The sequence below is a fragment of the Mus musculus genome, chromosome 9 (genome assembly GCF_000001635.26).
Source record: "Mus musculus strain C57BL/6J chromosome 9, GRCm38.p6 C57BL/6J".
In the NCBI taxonomy this organism is placed as follows: Eukaryota; Metazoa; Chordata; class Mammalia; order Rodentia; family Muridae; genus Mus; species Mus musculus.
This window is the reverse complement of record NC_000075.6, coordinates 32,206,957-32,228,474: the sequence shown is the minus strand read 5'-3', so window position 1 is coordinate 32,228,474 and position 21,518 is coordinate 32,206,957. Positions and strand designations below refer to the sequence as shown.

Genomic DNA, 21,518 nt, shown 5'->3' with positions numbered 1-21,518 from the left:
TTCACTAGGGCATCATTTTGATGCAGAACATTTAAAGTTCTGAAGCATTTCAGACTAGGGACTTCAACCCATGGTCTGATGAAGGTAGGCCTTTGTTGGCTAGGCTAGTGAAAAAGCACTGGGCCAAGAATATGAAGATATGTTTTTGATGATGATTTTTGCTAGATTGCAGACAATCAATCTGCGTAAGATCTTAGTTGAACAGTATAATAAAATGTTTCACTAGGCAACACAAATCTAGACTTCAATAAAAGTACTCCCCAAACATAAAACTCTGTGGGAACACAAATGTCAAACAGCACATAAGAATGAATGAATGAATGAATGAATGAATGAATGAATGAATAAATAAATAAATAGAACCTCAAGTCTATGGGAAATATTTATGTTTTAAATAATTTATCAGGAACATTATTGAAAACTTAATTAGAAAACTCTGTTTTAAATGGGGCCTTCCTAAATCATCTTGAGAAAGGATTGTATAAAATTTAATCTTAAAAAGTTGCCATTAAGGTTATAGTTTAACGTCTAGTATATAGATTATTTTGTTCCATGGATGCTTAAAATTAGAGGGAGGAGTCTTTATATAACCAACTTATATAACATACCTCACTTTCTAGAACCTAAGCATAAAACTGGTTATACTACATAATAATCCTATTGATTATTTTGGTTTATTCATTTCCAAGTTTTTAGAGAAGCATAAAATACCGTTTATTTTATGATTTTTGTTGACCAACTCCATATAAAATATAAAGATTAACTTTTGGCCCAGGTTTTAGGAAGGAGATTACTGCAGCAAAAGAGGGAAAAAAAAAGAATGCTAAGTTTTACCTACAAAATTCTGGGCTTCTGCAGAGCGATGTTCAAAAGTCAAAATCCTTAATGTCTTCTGCAGGAACCACTGAAGTTAGCTTCTATTTTTGAAATCAGGAATAGCAGTTGTCCAGTTTTGGGCTTCATGCCCTTATTCCCCAAACATAAACTGAAAACCCCTTTGAGGAGGCTTAGCCTCAGCTTTTAACATATTCTTGATGTTATTGCGAAACAAAATAAAGCACAGAGTGGCTTTGGGGTTTTTTGGCGTTTTGCTATATATATGATTAACAATTCTGAAAGTAAGAAAACACAGGATTCAGTAACTGATTCAGGTGACAGCTGCAAGAGGCTGCCAAAGAGCAACTATCTGGAGCCTGCACAGTGCTCAGTGATGTCTGACATTCCAACCTCAAAGGGAGGGAACCAGGTATCCTAGGAATGCCTGTCAGGTCCTGCATGCTGGATTTAAAATGGCACACTGGCAGTTATAACTCTCTGACAGTTATATAATAGGCTCTCATTGGCTGATGAGAGAGATGAGGAGCCATTTCAAAGTCATTGCTGACCTGAAAGCAAATCAATGACTCTAAAGGCTCTGGAAAATAGGCCTGCAGTGATTTTCAAAAGAGTATCTTTCTGTGACAGAAGAAAGAACAGCTCACATGGAACAAACGAAGCAGGAAACGGGCAACTTCTCTGCAACTAGCACAAGGCACTTGTAGGGCACACCTAAAATACATGGCTATTTCACTAAGACTGTGTCTGCAAAGGACACCAAAGAAGCATTGGGCTGCTGTCCTTCGCCAGAGGATATAACACACATGGTTACAAGACGGAGCTTTGGAAAACCATGCTCCCTGGGAAAACGCAGGAACATTAGGTAAAGCTCTTGGTATCTACACTGCTTACTTGATTTTCCAGGGAGCTATGATTCCTGTTAGAAATACCACAGAAGCTCAAATCTAGATTCTGTGACTTTAGGTTGATATAAATAAGCTCGTAGATTTTTTTCCGCTCACAGACACTTGTTTTTATTTTTTAAATTTCAATTACAAACTAAAATATATGTTAGTGGTTTTGTTTCTCAACTCTTTGCAAAAGCAAAGTGTGTGTGTGTGTGTGTTTTTAATAACTTGGTGACTTTACCAACTCAGTTATATAAAAGACTATGACTAATTTCATTTCTAAAAGTGGAACAAAAGGAAGATTTGCATTTTACCAGAAGCGAGTAGGAGGAAACTTGAGATAGATATAAATTCCTTGATGCTGAATGTATTTTAACACCAGAATGAGATAATACACAGGTTACAGATTTTTAAACCTGCTAAGAAGTTTAATATTGCTTGGGCTCTTATTTTTCTAGGATGTACTATTTGGTTAGTATGATTTCAGGAAGAAATGTATTAATATGTACATTCTTATAAAAATTAAAGTATAGCAACCACATATTTTAGTGATTCAGGTAGATCAAAGGTAATAGGTCAACCAAAATGCTACATAAACTTCTAGGAAACAAAATTTTAGAACCTTAGACTCAATGGCATGAAACTCCTGATTCCTGTATGTTTTTTTCTCTCTTTGATTAGATTCAAGTACGAGCATCCACCACTGGCCCTGGGTATTCTATTAGGCTATCAAGACTGATATGGAGCATTAGTCGTGCCAGAGATGGGTTGGGGGCAGGGTGTAAAGATTTTACAGCAAAAGGTAGAAGGGATGGTTCTAAAAATATAAGTATATTTGAGAATATGCAACTTACAGTAAGTCTCTTTAAAGGCAAATGTTGCTTCCTTCCTTTAAAGTTTGAGATCTTTAGCATATTACCTATTAGCCCCCTGTTTCCTACATGATGCAATGAACTGAAAATCCAAACAGCCACCACGGACCTGACAAGGAATGACAGGTGTCAAACATTAGCCCTGTGTCAGGAAGTGGGAACTGTTTTCCCCACTACAATTTCTTTCCCCTCTGATATGAAAACTTTGCTATTCTTCCCTTAGTACATGACTGACAAAGAATCTGACTCAGCTTTTCAGATCAAGTTTGGTCAAATTTGGCTTATACCTCCAACAAAGGGTAACCTAGGGAGGGTATGGACAAATATAGGATGGTTTTTACTTTTCTCTCCTTCAATTTTCCAGGTAATTTTAGATTTCTGCTCTCTTCTACTGAGTACAAAACATTATTATCCAATACCTGAAAAGTGAAAAGAGCTTTCAGATCATTTTGACTGAATGACAGGTTTTTTTTTTCTAAGTTGACTATGAAAAAGAACTCTAAATTCTGAAACTTCTCCACCTAATGTTTTGAAAATGATAATAGTGATTTCATGTAAGCAATGGTGGGTCAGTCTTGCAAAGAAACCATAACTGGACTGCTCTGTGTTAGAGAGAATACCTACTTCCATGTCATGCTAGTGAAAGAGCATGATGAAAATGCTCTATCAAAGCACCCCATAAGCACGAGCTGTGCAGTCTCTGAGGAGACACAGTCCTTCATGAGTGACAGCAACGACACTGGTCCTTAGGAAGGACAGTGCTGGCAGGAGCAGAATGCTGGCAGGAATGGGGAAGACAGACAGCCGGGAACTTACTTCCTTATGCTAACCAAGCAGACTTTCCAGAGCTGCTAAAGTCCTAAGTCAGCCCTGCTGATTTTCCTCTAATCAAACATCGAAATAGTATTATATTAGCCCACAAGAAACACTCACACACATACATAAGCACACACACTTACATGAATGCTTGTCTAATGATGAAAATCTGTTATAATAACTGAGGTCTAGAAGGCATTACCAAATAAGCTGACCAGAAACAGTAGAAAAATAAGTATTTCCTAAAAATCTCTGGAAAAATAATACTTGTGCAGTACAACTCACAAATTTTACTTTAAGAAGTGATTACATCTCTACAAGACAAATATTAATGCTATTATTCAATTTCCAGATAAATGCTGAATCACATACTCTCTTAAGATCTTAGATCAAATAGGATCTAAAAATACCTCCAAGGAATTAGCCCAAAAGTAGTTTGAATGAAATATTGAATGACGGCTTGTGATCTCCTTACCTCTTGCTGTGATGCACGTTTTAAGATCAGTATTTAAAACTACTCCGTGACTGTATCTAGCAGTAGACTCAGCAGGCAACGGCGGCTGTGCATTCTCTGCAACAGCTTACACACGGAACATGATCACAGCAGCTCAGACCTTCTCCAGCACCAGAGGGCTCCTGGCCAGGTCTCTACCACCCATGGAGGTGCCAGCTGTTTCCAGGTCCCCCTTTCAGAAGTCCTTGGCCCAGATTTCAGCCCTGTTTGAGTCAGTCTCAGTGAGAGCTCTCTGCCTTCAGGAGCCTAATCCTCCTCTCAGCCATACAGCTCTGCCACACCACAGGAACGCCCCAATTTAAGCTCACACTTGCAGAACAGGCTTCACCAGCATGGCTCCACCCAGCAGCCTCCCACAGGTGAGCGCTTCCTGGTCAGAGAGCAGCCCTAGGAAACTGCAACTGTGCCCTTCATGCTTTGCCAGTTACTGACTATTCAGTTATTTGTGTTTGCTAAGTGGGTGGGGACAGTGTATCTGAAAAAAGGAGGCATGTTAAGCCAAAGGAAAACAAGAAAGGTATGGAACCAAGTAGGAAGTATTGTTAGTAAAAGGCTGAGTCATGAAAGCCATTGCAACAGGCTGAGGGACAGACCTTTCAATAGCTTGGTTGATACTAGGCTGTGACTGCTTTGCTACTGACATGTTTCAAGACACCCATTTACACAGCCTCTGCATGAAAGGCTTTGAGGAAGGCAACCATACATGTATCAGGGAAAAGGGAAGTTTGCTCAGAACTGAAATCCAGCACTTCCAAAACAAACTTCCATTGCACAGTGTGAGGCTCAATTTGTCACTGACTCCAAGGCACTTCCTGTCCTCTATTAGAAACATTCACCAGCAGAAGAAGCAATGCTCAGGAAGCGCTACCACAGGAGCATTGCTAAGACATTATCATTAGTTATCTGCACAATACTACACTCTGGAGACCCCTCACCAGTGCCACACTATCTCCACTGAACTGGATTTTTTAAAAAATAAATTAGAAAACACTGACATACTTCCTGTTCCAATTGAGGTTTTACCAATTCCAATTGAAATTTCACTGTCAGATATTGTTTTCTTCAACAAAATCATTACTAGGTACTAGACACAATCTAAGTACTTATAAAATCCTCATCCAACTCTCTAATGCTGGTGCTGTTATCTGATCTTACAAATGAAGAAGGCCGAGGGGCTGAGCAGTGTGGCAGAGCAGCATAGCTATTATGCAGCAGAGACCACACCCACCGAATGCTCACCATACTCCATGTGAGATTCTCAGTTACACGCTTCCCTCCGTGTTTGAACACAGCTCTGAATATACAACTGTTGCTAAATGGCAAGCCACGGTAAAGAAAGAACGATTTGATTTAGTTTTAAACACAAAAGGACACAGAGAATCCTAAGAGTGGCAAGAACATACCAAGTAAACTTCCTGGCAGTGGAAGAGCTGTGGTCGTAGGGTTTTATTGATGTAAGACTTACTCATGACAAAGAAGGTGTCTTCTTTAATTTCAAATTGAAACCAACCCCCCCTGAATTATTTCTTTGTTCAATACTAAACATAACAGGGCAGGGGAGAGAAAAGAGGAGGGGAAAAGGAACAAAGACGGGGTGCTGTGGAAATGCCCAGTTGGTAAACTGCCTTTCATACAAGCATGAGTACTTAACTTAGAGCCCCAGCACCCAGACAAAAAGCCTGCTGTGGTGGTAAGTGTCTATAATCCCAGCACATGGGAGAAAGGGGCAGCAGACACCTGGTGCTCACTGGCCAAACAGTCCTGTTGAACTGGTTAGCTTTGAGTTCAGAGAGAAATTCCTGTTTCCAAAAATAAGGTTGAGGGTAACTGAGAAAGACAACCAACAGCGACCTCCGGACTCCACATGCATGCAAGGGTATGTACACCCACACAAATTTCCAGACACATATGCACCCTCACACAAACACAGAGAACCAAGATGGGAACAAAAGAAACATATATCAAAGAAAACCATTTTGCTAGCCCCCAGTACAATCCACATGGCCTTTATATGACTGAAAATATTAAGAAGTAAGAATAAGTATATTCCACAAAAGTTTCTGTAGGTGTGAGAGAACTGAAGAGCTCACAGAAGCAGCTCTCATGCCAAACCCAGAGGCTGTTCTCTACCACGTGGAGATACATGGGAGAGCATACCGATGCTGGCAGATTCGGGAGTGAAGTCTCCGCTATGGTTAACTGTATTGGATGACATCAATCCCCTGCTTTTCATAATGCACTGCACAGCTAGTTATGTAAGATGTAACAACTCCAACTCAGGGAGTGACAAGGACAAGGGATCTCTCTGTTCTATTTTTGCAATTTTTTTCTAAGACATTTCAAAACAAAAAATTTGCAAGTACCTTTAACTGAAAATGCACTGAATTGTGTCAACTATTGATCACTCATTGCAAAGAAGAAATCATCTGTCACTATTCTTCACATTTAACACAACCTCTAGAGCTGTCTGTCTGAAAAAAGGGAGTAAGACAGGCCTTGGTGGGTTTAAGAGGCCAAGATAATTCATTGGGGAGGCAACTGGCTACATTGTTAACTTTTTATTATAAATATTATTGGAATAATTCAAAGCCTTCACAGTGTGTTTGCAAATTCTTTGAATTATGGCCAGATATATTCAGAATCAAAACACTTTTCTAAACACTTTCATGCCCCACACACTGTCCAAAGCTACCATCACCTCTTGCCTTGTCACCCAAAACAGCTACTCTGAGTCTTTTCTTTTACCCCTATCAGCCACCAAAATTACCCTTTCAGCAGAGCTCATCAGCTCAAACAACTGCTCTTACACTCTTCATTACCATCACAAATAACAGCCGACCCACGGTGGCACCTTGGCCAAGGAGGAGGAAACAGCTGGCATCCTTTCCCTGTGGACTCCATCTCTCTGTTCTCTCTCTAGCTCACCTGTCCCTCCTGCTGGCACGTTTACAAGCTAAAATCCAGACAGCTTTCTACCTTAATACTGCCTTAGTCCTTCTTTGGAGTTTGTCCCTGGATCTTCCCTCCCCGTGTCCTCTAGGTCTTTGTTCAAAAGTGATGTTCCAATGGTCCCTTCCCTGAACACACTCCTCTCCTGTAATCTCAACCCCATAAGAACAATGTTCCAGATGCCCACTCTGAACTCCTCTCTGCTGTACTTTTCTCCACGGCACTTAAATATTATACCAAGTATCTCACTGATATATTCACCACCACCCTCTCATAGCTCCTTCTCAATTCCATCTGCTGAGTTCTATTTCAGCACAGCCTGTAGCATGCACCTAAGTCATCACTTACCAAAGCACTGGGATATTATTATTGCTCAGTGATAGGGGACGAGGCCTCTTCTGAATGAGGCTGGGGTTAGATCTCTAGCACCACACAAGATAATAATTTAATCTAATTAATGAATAAAACCCAAATTTGAAAAGATTTCTTAAGTGCCAAGGACTAACCAGGGCAGGACAACTGTGTCTAGGGGTCTATTTCTTACATAGTTTTAAGGGACCATGAGAACTTAGGAAATATTTTTGATGTCTCTAATGGAAACAGCTCTTGTTCATAATTACAAGTCAAAAACTTTTCAAGTATGCATTATGCATAAAGTGGAAGAGGAGGCAAACAAAAGGAGGGGGAAAGCATCATCAATGTTCTAGGGTTCTTTTCCTGGTGCAGAGTAAGAAAATCTTGACATAATGTTTACATTGTATTCCTCTGACTCTTCCATCAAAGATACTGACTTTATCACCTCGTATTCTTGTTTAAATCATTATTTTAATTGTGTTCCTGTTATGAGTATTTTGCCTACATGTATATCTGTGTACCATGTGCATGCTTGGTGCCCACAATGGCCAGAAGAAGGCATCAGATCCCATTGGCCCTGGAGTTACATAGGATTGTGAGCCACCATGTGGGCTCTGGAAACTGAACTTGAGTCTTCTAGAAGAGCAGCCACTGCTTTTGACCACTGAGCCACCTTACTAGTCCAAACCTCTTTTTTTTTTTTTTTTTTTTTTGGTTTTTCGAGACACGGTTTCTCTGTGTAGCCCTGGCTGTCCTGGAACTCACTTTGTAAACCAGGCTGGCCTCGAACTCAGAAATCCGCCTGCCTCTGCCTCCCAAGTGCTGGGATTAAAGGCCTGCGCCACCACGTCTGGCCCCAAACGTGATTCTTATTAAAGTATCAGTCTCACATATGTGTATGTGCAGCAGGAAGAATATTCAAGATAACATTCCAAATAAAATAAGGAAGATAGTGGTCACTTCAGATAAAGTGACCCTGAAAGAAGATGCCAATAAAGGAACTACAAACTCAAAAAATGAAGGGATGGAGGGGAGGGGGAGGGAAGGAGGGAAGAACAAAAAGAAATAAAGAACTGTAATTAGCAACTTCACAAGTAAAACAACAAAGAAAGGAAGATATTAGAAGACCACTAGAACACTTTCTTAGAATAACACCACAAGGAAATTCTGCCTTAAAAGAACACTGTAAGAGGGAGGGGTAGGTATAAACAAAATGTGGTTTTGAAACTCTCAAACAAACAAACAAAAACAAACAAATAGATCCAACACTGCAGGCTGGGAATGCTGCTCTGGGATACAGCCCTTGACCACCATGCAGCCAAAGGCATCAACTCCACTCCCAGCACTACCCCAAACAACAAAGAAACAAACAAAAGACTGTGGAGACTTTTATTTTTCATTTCAAAACTATACTAACGAATCAGACTGATATGTTGTCATATTAAATTACTTCTTAAATAAATGTAAAGATCTCACCAGTTACATGCTTAATTATAAAGTTCTTCCCCAAAATGAAAGCTAAGCTATTTCTGTATCTGCTACCGGAGAAGAATGAAACTGGCTATTACCAAACAGAGGACAAAAATACACCCTGCAAGCCTATTTATGGGGGCATCCAGAGAGGCTCCTCTCCCACCATTGACTATAAATACTATAATCAGGGCCGAGAGATGACTCAGCAGGTTACTGCACTTGCTGCTAAGACTGAAGATCTGAGTTCTGTCCCTGGGACCCACGTGATGGGAGGAAAGAACTAACTCATGCCCGCTGTCCTCATGTATGTATCATGGTGTGGACACAGGTTAAAACATTAAATATATACAATAAAAAATAATTTGTGGTGTATTAGTTTTAAACCAAATAATTATCTGTATCAATTACCTAGATCTTGTTTCTGACCTGGGGATTAAATAACATGAATCAGTGAACAGGAAACTGAAGTACAGCTAGGAGTATGTACCTGAGACAGACAGATCTCTTTTCTACTTTAACTTACCTATAATTGTTTTGCTAACTATAACTTCATATTGACATTTTTATATTTTTAAGAATTATTACTTCCTGAAAAACTTCATACAACGTATTTTTTGAAGATTTATTTATTGTCTGTATATGGGTGTTCTGCTCTCATAGATGTCTGTGCACCACTTGTATTGCAGATGCCTGCAGAATCTAGAAAGGCATCGGAATCCTATAGAATGCATTTGGAATATATTCACCTCCCCACCTCCTCCCCATTACCCTCTCAACTCTCCAGGCCCACTGCATCCAACTTTGAGATTCCTGTAAAAAAATTACTTCTGTCTCCATCTGGCCTAGTTTATGTAATCCAGATAATCTTGAGATTTAGGCCTGCTGTTCTGTGGTCAGCAACAACAAAATAAAAACAAAACAAGATTTTCCCTCTCACAGCTGCCAAAAAATGCTAATATCTGCTCAGCTAGTGGAGTGGTGACATAGCTACCCTCCTGCCCTCTATGAAGGGATTTTGTCTGGCTGAAACTTGCGCAGGTTTAATGCATGATGTCACAAACACTGCAAGTTCATATGTGTGGGTACTCCTGTTGTGTCTGGAAAACAGTTTTTATGACATCATCCACCACCTCTAATCTTTCTGCCCTCTTTTCTGCTAAGATTCCTGAGTCTTAGCAAGAGAAATGACATGTCTAGTCTGGGGCTGAACACTCTACAGGCTTTTGTTCTCTGCATGTTGATCAGCTGGGTCTTTGTGTTAATTGCTACCTACCCCAAGGAGAAGTGTCTCTGATGAAGGTTGACAGATGCTCTGATCTTATTATAGTTCATAACGTATATATATATATATATATATATATATATATATATATATATATATATATATATATATATATATATATATATATAATAACATGTGGTTACATAGGTCATAGGCTCTAGGAGAGAACTCAGTACTATTTCTGTGCTAAATGTGCTAAATGATCACAGTATTAAAACTACTACTGAGGGCTTTTTAAAATTTTCTGGAGCCGGGTATGGTGGTGCATGCCTTGAATCCCAGCACTTGGGAGGTGGAGGCAGGTGAATTTCTGAGTTCGAGGCCAGCCTGGTCTACAGAGTGAGTTCCAGGACAGCCAAGGCTACACAGAGAAACCCTGTCTTGAAAAAAAAAAATCTGTACACTATTTCAATTAGGGTCCCTGGTCTTTTGTGTTCTGAAGCTCATATATCAAAAGTATACTGTAATTTCATTATTATATACTAAATCTTTATGTTCCTTAGGAATATTTCATATTGTGTTCTGGAGGCTGGTAATGTCTGTGTGCTATGTTTGAGGTTCATATATATATATATATATGGAATGAAAAATAAGGTTGCTTGGGAATTTTTGGTCTAGTGATCCTTTTAATATTGAGAAGTTGGAGTCATTTAAAGATTGTCTGAAGGACAACAACAGAAGCATACTCTGCTTCCCACTAGTCCTGATGTTCCTTCTTCCGCCCCAACCCACACCCCATCTCTCTCACAGACAAGGTTAGGTAATGTGATAGACGTAGAATGTCACCAAGGAGATAATTTTTAAAAGATCACACATGTTGATACTGGTAATGAAGCTATGACATTACTGTTTAAGAATTTTTCACATAAGCTTAAGAGAAAACTATACAGAGCAGAAAGCAGAATCACTTGAAGTTGAGGACACGTCAATATAAAGTATCCATACAAAGACATAAGAGAATAGAGGGAACAGAATAGAGCCCAAGATCGGGGAGAGAGTACCATGGAATGTAAGTCATGTGGGCTGGAGAAGAGAGGAGACAACAGCTGAGTGTTTCCAAACTGGTAAGAGATACCAATAGTTCCTCAGTGAATGCCACCAACCCAAGCCCAGAGGAGATGCACTTCCTCCCCTCAGGGCACAGCTGCAGCTTCTCCCATCCAGCGATCTCCTGCTATCCCCTGCTTCTCCTCCCTTTCTGTTCTCTCAAAATTGTACCTTCCCCCCTTAAGCACTAAGGCTATTTGCTGTCTTGGTCAGGACACACTACCTCAGTTTCATTTTCATCTACATGAGTTATTGAACACAATAAGAACATTAAAAAAAAAACAGCTTTAAAGGGGAAAAAATTCCCATTGCCCTTGTTGAATAATAATATAGGGAGCTTTAAGTTTTCAGACTCAAACTATAGATGCATCTTTCCGATTTGGCATCCTACAGTGACAGATGGCAATGTTAAAAATAAATAGAACATTCGAGTTGTTTATACTGTAGGCAAAGACAGTTTTAAAGTGTGAAACAAGCCCAAGGCTGATTGAATGTGCATCAGCTCTTTCAATCTGTATTAGGAATGCACTTTTCCTTAGGCCAACTCTGAGTTGTTCTAAAAGATAAGCCATTAGCTGTTGAAGGTATACTTGTCTGTCTCCTAATGATCTAAAATGACTTGCACTTCTATGAACGTAAACCTTTCTCCAGGTGATTAACTTTCTCCACTGCAACGGCTTCTGAGATTACTATTATGAGAAGCATTACATTTCCTTGAAAACATGAAATATGTTATTAATACAGATCATTTTAATGCCACTGTTAAATTACGTTTTTAAAACCAGGGTTTTAAGAACACCTCTGATTGAAATTACCCAAGTTGCGACATAATGACTACTAAAATTTTAGCTTCCAACACAAGAAGACAGATTAAACAACGATAAAGAAATTACAACATTTTTTGTTGTACTCATAAAAATCCACAATCACCTGAATAACTTGGCTTTCCTAAAAATCTGGCAACTACTTTTACAACGTTGAACAAAACGGAACTAGAGGAAAAGTCCCTTGGTCTGATAATAAACATCAATGAAACTGCACACAAATAACAATTTCCCCAATGGCCAAAGACTGAAATCATCCCCCTAAGACTGTAAATAAAACAAGGGTATGCATGCTTTCGACTTCCATTCAATGTGTACTGGTAGAGTCCACCAAAGAAAACCATCAAGAAAAAATAATAAGTAAAAGCTGCTAAGTCATGCTGCTGCCACACAGAGCAGCTGACTTTGAGAATCCTTCCGAATCTTGCTTGGCATCCTGCTGCTGCTGTTACAATGGCCCTTTGCTCCTCTCTGAGTGGTGCTAGGAATTAAGCCTCAAGAATAAATACTCACTACACATTGCTGTGTCTAGCAAAGTTGTATTCTTAAATTGGCTAGAAAATAAGGGCATATAGTAAAGCAATTCATGACCAACAAGCCAACACTGCAGTAAATAATTAAAAAGAAATGACAGTCTAACCAAGGAGAAAAAGTAGCCACAAAAATTACAGGATTCAGCAAGAACCTTAACTGTAGATGGTCTTAGCTCTCTATTTGAAAGACAATAGCTACCTGATGGGATTTTTTTAAAGGCCCAACTAGAAGATTGCTCCTACAACGTCCGTGGCAACAGTACACAGAGCAAAAGGATGCCTAACAGTACACCTGGCTGGTCACAGCAGGAGACCAAGGAAACAGGCTCATCCGAAGTTATCAAGTAGATTACAAACCCAAAGCAATAGAAGATATTAAAAGGCCACTAGTTAATAACAAAGAGAAAAACAAAGATAACAGCTGTCAGTATATGTATACCAAATGTTAGAGTTCCCAATGTCATTAACAAATACTGGCAGACAGGATAGATGTGCTCTAAGACAATATGATGGGCAGTTTCAGTACCCCACTCATAGCAATAAGTACACCAGATTGAACATCAACAAATACACCTCAAAGTTAAACTGCACCATACATGAAATGGACATAACAGAGAATCTTCTATCCAAAAATTACAGAATATATACTCCCCTCTAAGGCTCAATTAACAGTCTCTAAAGTGGACCACATTCTAGGTCATGTGACCAGTCTTAATAAATATAATCAAGTTGAGATTTCAGTGCAATACAACTAGTATTAATATCAACTATCTATTTTCTATAAAAACTCAAACTACATAAATAATTGAAATATTGAACAACGTATTCTTGAATGACCAATGGACATTAAAGAAGTCAGGGAGAATACAAAAATATTGCTAAGTGAAAATGAACCTCTGAGACGCAACAAAAACAGAAAAAAATGAAGGTTTACAGAATGGATCCTTAGATTAAAAATCCACAGAGCTTAAATAAACAACATAATGATGTACTTTAAAGCCATAGAAAAATCAAGACCAATACAAAACAGCAGAAGGAGAGAAATAATAAACACCAAAAGGGAAAAATAATGAAATGGTGACTAAGAGACTAACAAGATAAAGAAGACATGAACCAAAGAGTTGTCTCTTTGAGGGGCTGGGAGGGGAAAAGAGTGATAACACCTTATCTAAAGTCAAAAGCCAGAATACCCAAAATAACAAAATTAAACATTAAAAAAAGGTACATCAAATTCCAATAAAATTCAGATTGGGCTGGGCGTGGTGGCGCACGCCTTTAATCCCAACACTCGGGAGGCAGAGGCAGGTGGATTTCTAAGCTCGAGGCCAGCCTGGTCTAAGTGAGTTCTAGAACAGACAGGAATACACAGAGAAACCCTGTCTTGGAAAAAAAATTGAAATCATATTCTGAAACAAATAGAAAATATAAATGAAAAAAACCTAAGAAACATACAACCCACAAAAATTAAGAGATTAAAAACAACTTTAAAAGATCCACAACAATCGATGATATTGAAAAGGAAAAGAGATCCTCTCCTCCACCACGACCCTCCCCCCTCCCCAAATCTCAGGACTCAAAAGATTCACCACTGACTTCTACCAGACTTCCAAAGAAGACTTAGTTCTTCTCAAACTGTTCCATAAATACAAAGAGAAGGAACACCATCTAACCCTTTTGTGAATCTGAGCGTTGTCCAAATATTAAGAACAGGGAAAGACACAACAAACAGAGAAAAATCACAGACCAATTTCCAAAATGAATAGAGACACAAGAACTCCCAATAAAATATTTGCAAAAAAAAAAAAAAACCCCAAACATCATGACCATGTTCATTTTGCTTCAGGCTTCAAGGATGGTATCTTAGCTTGCTTCTATGATAAAACATTATGACCAAAAGCAACGTGGGAAGGAAAAAGGTTGTTTCAACTTACAACTCCCAAGTCACAATCCATCACTAAAGAATAGTCAGGGCAGGGACTGAGGCAGAGGCAATAGAGGAATGTTGCTATTGGCTTGCTTTCTATGGTTCCTTTTTTTATATGACCAAGGACCAACTGTCCACAGTGGGCTGGGACCTCCCACATCAATATTAATCAAGGGGGTACCCCTACAGCCTTGCCCACAGGCCAGTGTGGTAAGGAGGCATTTTCTCAATTAAGGTTCCTTCTTCCCCATGACTCAGCTTGTGTCATGTTGACAAAAAAACTAACTAGCACAGATGGTTTAACAAACAAAAGGAATCATATAAATAGACTTAAGGATTGAAATCTGGTGATAATCTAATTATATGCAAAAATGCCTTTGATAAAGTTTGAGAAATAAAAATTCTTTAAAAAATTGAAGAATAAGAAGGAACATACTTCAATATAATAAAGGTTACCTACGGTAAACCTATAGCCAATGTTACAATAAGAGGGGAACTGACAGCATAGGCTCTAAATCAGGAGAAAGATAAAGATATCCAATCACTACACTCTTAATTCAGTACAGTGCTTAAAGTCTTAACTAAAGAGTAAGGGCAGAGAAAGTGTCAAATGAACATAGACAGGAAAGGGGCACATTGTCCTTCTCTGCACACAGCTTAGAAGACCCTACAGAACAGCCCCCAGAAGACTCTTAGATCTAACAAACACTTTTTTTGTTGTTGTTGGTGTTTGTTTGTTTGTTTGTTTGTTTTTCCAGACAGGGTTTTCCTCTGTGCAGTCCTGTGTGCCCTGGAACTCACTCTGTAGACCAAGATGGCCTTGAACTCAGAAATTCCTGCCTCTGCCTCCCAGGTGCTGGGATTAAAGGCATTCGCCACCACTGGCCGGCATAAATAAACACTTTTTTTTTTTTTTTTTTTTTTTTTTTTTTTTAAGATTTATTTATTATATGTAAGTACACTGTAGCTGTCTTCAGACACTCCAGAAGAGGGGAGTCAGATCTCGTTATGGATGGTTGTGAGCCACCATGTGGTTGCTGGGATTTGAACTCAGGACCTTTGGAAGAGCAGTCGGGTGCTCTTACCCACTGAGCCATCTCACCAGCCCAAATAAACACTTTTAACAAGGTAGAAGATACATAATCAACATACAAAGGTCAGTAGCTTTTCTACACACCAACAATGAATGTGCTGAGAAAGACATCCAGAGGAGGGAAAATCAGTATAGTTTAAAAAATAAAATAACTACCTAAGATTAAGCCTAAACAAGGTGAGTGGCATTTATGAAGATTTTAAGAAACAAAGGAAGAAATGGAAGCAGACACTAGAAAATAGAAAGACTTCCCATCTCTAGCTGCATATGTAGCAGAGGATGGCCTAATCAGCCACCATTGGGAGGAGAGGCCCTTGGTCTTGCAAAGATTATATGCCCCAGTACAGGGGAATATCAGGGCCAGGAAACGGGAGTGGGTGGGTTGGAGAGCAGGGTGTGGGGAGGGTATAAGGGACTTTTGGGATAGCATTTGAATTGTAAATGAAGAAAATATCTAATAAAAAAATGGAAAAAAAGAAAGACTTCCCATGATTATTTGTTAGAAGAATTAATATTGTGAAAATGGCTGTATTACCAAGTTATCTATATACTCAATGTAATCCTACTAACATCTTACAACAGTCTTCACAGAACTGGAAGAAAAGAATCTTGACTGAAGAACAAGAGTGTTGACCAGCCAAAGAGACCCTCAGCAGTAAAAGCACGGGTTCCGATCTAACATCACACTAGAGCATCCCAACAACACGGCAGGTGGCTCTCTCTCCTCTCTTGCCTGCCCCCTCTCTCTTAAGAGAAGAGTAGATGGAATGTCTAGAAACAAGCCACGTAATGTAAGTAGGCATGTATAGGATTAAAGAAATCGTTTTCGGGAAAGTAGATATACACATGCAAAAGAATGAAACCAGACCGACACCTCTCATACTATGCAAAAATCAGTTCCAAATGTATCAAAACTTAATCTATGTTCTGAAACTTTATATAAGAACTGAAATTCTGAAACAGCTAGAGGAAAAAAAATACAAAACCACTTTAAGATATAGGCACATGAAAGGACTTTTTGAAAAAGCCTCTAATAGCTGAGGAAATAATTTCAAGATCTGACAAACTACAGGTGCATGAAATTAAAAATTGTCTGCACAGCAAAGAAAGCAATTATCAGAGTGAAGAGATGGTTTACAGAACAGGTTAAAATCTTGGTCAACTGTACACGTCAGAAGAGGTTACCATCTAGACTATAAAGATTTCCCCACAAATTATTCAATCAATAACCTGGCAAGTAAATTAAACAGTTCTCACTAGAAGAAATATAAATGGACAATAAACATATGGATCACCTAGATGATTCGGATATATAAATATGCCTGTGAGCATATTTATGGGGTTTCTACAGAGACTTAACGGGGAAACTTACTCTGAATGTGGACAGTACTGTCTCACGGACTACATTCCCATACTGAATAAAAAGGGAAAAGAGGAAGGAGCCAGCTGCATTCATATCTCCACTTCCTGATTGAGCTGGCTAGTTTTATGTCTCAAACTGACGTCACCTAAGAGGAGGGAACCTCAACTAAAACAATTCCGCCATAAGATAGGCTGGCAATAAGCCTTCGGTTGATTTTATTTAGGGACTGATGGTGGAGGGCCCAGCCCATTGTGTGTGGGCTGGTAGTCCCTGATTCTATAAGAAAGCAGGCTGAGCGAGCCAGTAAGCAGCATCCTCCATGGCCTCTGCATCAGTTCTTGCCTCCAGATTCTTGCCCTGTATGAGTTCCTGTCCTGACTTCCTTTAAAGATGGCCAGTGCTGTAGAAGTGTGTAAGCCAAATCACCACTTTCCTCCCCTCATTGCTTCAGTCATGGTATTTCATCACAACAGCAGTAACCCTGAGGCATGGACCAAAGACATAATGTGACCCACTATCTCGTATCCCCCTCGCCAGGCCCTGCCTAGCATGGCAAACTGTGAGCATCCCAACACTAGGTCAACACAAAGCCTCCTGCTTAAGTAGCTTTGTCGGTTTTTTGTCACAGCAGTGAGAACAGTGATTAATACACCACTCTTGGACACATATCCAAAGGAAGTTACACCAGCAGACCATAAACACATACACATTCATGTTTACTGTTGTAGTGTTCGCAACAGCCAAAATATGGAACCAGGAGAGATTGGCCATCAACAGATAAACCATTTTTTTAAAGTGTGACACATACACACATCAGCCATAAAGAAGACTGCTCCCAGGTGTGTCAAGGTGACAACTGAGATTAGCCATAACTCAGTGATTTATAGGAAAATGTATGAAACTGGAGTCATTGTGTAAAGCAAAATAAGCCAGCTATCACATCTCTCCTCACAGGTCAAATCCAGATTTAGATATGTGCACTGTGACATGGAGTAGAAAAGTGACTACGAGCTGGGGAGAAACGTGTCTAAAGACAGCGACAAGTAAGAGAGGGTAATGGGGAAGGAGAAGGCTGAGTTCACACATGCATTTTGTCATGTGAGATCTAAAGGACAAAACTCTGTCTGGTCCCCCTCAGGTGCAGAATCTAGACAGCATGAAAGCAGTTACCTATTTGAATGAGAGACCACTGAGAGGGAGAACACAACATGTAAGAGTAGTTGTGAGTGAATATGGGCAAAGTATAGCAGTATATATCTATGTATCATTAGGAAACCAAATAGTTTTACATTAATCAAAACATTAATTAAAAAAAACTATATACCAGAAAGATGAAAACATGTCTAAAACTTACATGTGATTGTTCATAGCAGTCAGAAATAAAAACAACACACAAATAGGCAAATGTTAAATTATAGCTATATTACAGCATGGAAAGCTTTGAAAACATTATGCAGAGTGAAGGAAGCCAGCTACAAAATATAAAACATCAAGAATAGAAAAACCATACAGACAAAGAGGGTAGAGCAGAAGAGTTTCCAATGTCTGCTAACTGACACAGGATTTCTTTTGGGGATAATAAAGACAACCCATACTGTCTTTACAACTATGAGGACACTAAAGACCTTGAAATATGTATTTTATTTTATAAATATGAAAAGGTTTGTTTGTGTGTATGTGTGTGCTGTATTTTAAAAAGTGCAGAGGCCAGAGGACAACTCTATGGGGTCAGTTCTGCTCCTTCTACTTTTGCGTGAGCTCTGAGGATGGAACTTGGGTGACAAGCATCTTAACCTGCGAAGCCATCTTGCCTGCAGCCCTGAATTATGAATTGTAAAAGGGTGAACTTCATGGTATATAAATTATATTTAAAATGCCCTTTACATGACTAATGCCATACTGTAAAAGAAACATAATCACCGAAGCTACTGATAAATATTTATCAATCAAATACTCTAAAGAGGAAAAAATTGCTTGAAGATGAGAGAGAATCCTGGCTCAAGCAGGCATGCAAGACAAGACTATTCTGAATACTTTTCCTTACTGAGAAATAAATTTAGTCTCCCTAAAATAAACAAACGGGCACGAGAGAAACTGGAACAATGATCCCTAACCCATGATGAAATAGGTACCCTGTGAAAGACCGCTCCCCTTCCGCACTCCCACATGCCTGGCACGCACTGCCTGATGGGTGCTGAGAGCAGGCCAGGCAGAGCCCTCCACAGGGAGCAGGAAGCTTCTCTCTTCCTGCTTCAAACCATGAGTCCTAAACTCTCAGGGTGCTTCAGGAAAAACAGCTCAAATGAGTTTTGGGGCCCAGAATTTCTCCTTCTTTCATTAACATAAAAAGAAAGAAACAAAGGAATGTAAGATTTCATTACTTGTTCCCTCCAAAACTCATTCTGGTTTTTTTGGGTTTGTTTGTTTTTTGTTTTTTTTTCGAGACAGGGTTTCTCTGTGTAGCCCTGGCTGTCCTGGAACTCACTCTGTAGACCAGGCTGGCCTCGAACTCAGAAATCCTCCTACCTCTGCCTCCGGAGTGCTGGGATTAAAGGTGAGCACCACCTCGCCCGGCTTGATTTTCTTTTTAAACAGTTATGTCAAGCCATGCAGCTAGCACACAGCTCTAATCCTAATGCTCGGTAGGCAGAGGCAGGAAGATTGAAGGTTTGCGCCAAGCTGCCCTACACAATTAGACAATTTCTTTAGAAAATAAAAATGAAAATGCATATGAAACCAGGCATCCTCCACTGGGAATTCAGCAGAATCCCACCCAGGTAAAACCTCTCACATACATTTAAAACCCCATCTCTTCATTCCATAAATCACTTTCAGCATCACAGCCTCTGTAGCCTGTGGGGCATATTTACCAGAAGTAAACTGCATGACTAGAAAGGCTGCTCAAAACTGTTTTATGCCCATTCTTGAAGATAAAATACATGCTCTTTACATCTTTTAATTTTCAACTAGTCAGTCATACCACCCAGATTAGGTGGGTTGGTCAGCCTGTCTCTTCCTTTCACTTGTGTGTGTGTGTGTGTGTGTGTGTGTGTGTGTGTGTGTGTGTGTGCCTGGTCTTGAACTCCTGACTTCCTGCCTCTCCCTCCCATATACTGGGATTACAGACCATGTCACTTCTCTAACTTTTACTCACCTATCCACCACTACCTAGCCTCCTACAAGGTCCCTGTAAAAGCAAATAATGACAAAGCTCAACCTAACCCACAGTCCATCAAAATTACCCAACACTGAAATGCACATAAACCTTTTGTAACACGCTCTACACAAAGGAAAGCACTTAAAAATCAAAACCATATAAAACATGCGTTACATCAATAAATGCAAAGAACAGCAAAGCAAGCAAAACACTTTTTCAAAATATAGTGCATGTACCCGCAGCCAGCTGGGCACAGTGACACAGAGGGAAAAAGGGGAACTCACCTGGTTTTGGCACTGAGTTGGTTACTGACTGAGGAACTTTCTGGTTAATTAACTCGACACAATGACCAGGGAAGAGTCCCACCTAAAGAAAAGCAACAAAGAGAGGATTCCAATCCAGCAAACAGACCAGTGTGTGAACACTGCCAATTCAATTCCAGTAATGTACTCCGCAGCCCTTCCCAAATGATTCTAATATTCCAAGGCTCTGGATACCAGATGACAGTCACACAAACAAATAATAAACAATCTGTTGCTATGAGTATATGAAGCTGTGTGTAGTTTTCAGTCCAAATATCCAAGTCTTCTTTGTTAGTTTCTGTTTTAAATGCCCGGAATTTCTTTTATATCAACCAAAATATCTAATCTGACTACAAGCTAAGCATCAAATCAGTAAAACTATTACTAGCTAATGATTTACCTTGCTGAGATCTTAATCTAGTGGCACTGATATCACTACAATCAATGTTTATGTTGAGTTTTAAAAAAGACTGACACAAAGCCATAATTCAAATTGTTTCATGAGTATCTTCTTCACTTTCCTATGGCTTTCATTTAAAATTAACATAGTAAAAATAAATTTCTGAAATATTGACTCATTTAAAATTACAATACTCACTATTGCTAAGGAATCAGCAGGGCAGGTAAGAAGAAAGGAAGAAAAAGGTCGTTCCACCCAGTGCCTCTGCCTGGCATTGCAGAGCAGAGCACACCATACTGCCTTACAGGTGAAACCCTAACAAGATGCATCTAGAAAATACCGCGTTCCAGGCACTCGGAGGTATGGATACAGAGATAAACAATCTGAGAAAATGTATAATGAAAATCTTTACCAATATTTATAGATGTTTCCTCAGATAGGGATAAAAACGGGACACCATGCAGCAGATGTTAAAGGCGAAATATGCAAGCTCCGTCCCTCTGCACCTCCCTTTGTGACAGACTGAGGAAGAGTGCGACTCTTCCAAGAGCGTGACTCATACAGTCTGAGCTGTGCAGCTCCCACCTGTGTGGGGTTATTTTCACAGACTTGTTTGCTACATTATTATCATTTAATTCTGGATGAATATTCTATGGTACTTCTTAAAACTATAAAGACAAAATCACAGAGTAAGTTGAAAAGGAGTTGTTAATAGATTATCAGCTTTGCCTAAAATTTTGAATTGGGGATTATTAAAGCCATGTCTTGCAAAATGATGTATTAAATATGTTTTATTAGTAAAATTCTTTTAACACATATTTTATTCAACTTCTGTTTCTCCAAACAAGTAAAAATCCTTGCAAGATTGGTTAGACTGTATAAGAGCCAACT

The 21,518-nt window shown here is 39.3% G+C and overlaps 1 protein-coding gene across 8 annotated transcripts in view; it reads right to left on the bottom strand.

The window, feature by feature from the left end:
* Arhgap32 (Rho GTPase activating protein 32) overlaps positions 1-21,518 on the bottom strand; it is a 251,819-nt gene that overhangs the window by 39,969 nt on the left and 190,332 nt on the right. For 6 of the 8 annotated variants that reach the window (NM_001370957.1, XM_006510445.4, NM_001370958.1 and 3 more), the window contains one exon: positions 20,210-20,291. The exons of 1 other annotated variant lie outside the window; for it this stretch is intronic. In NM_001370957.1, coding sequence (NP_001357886.1) covers positions 20,210-20,291 — 82 coding nt within the window. Of the gene's footprint in view, positions 1-3,887; positions 4,201-20,209; positions 20,292-21,518 lie in introns of those variants that run through there. One more of the 8 variants, NM_177379.5, reaches the window with a different exon arrangement.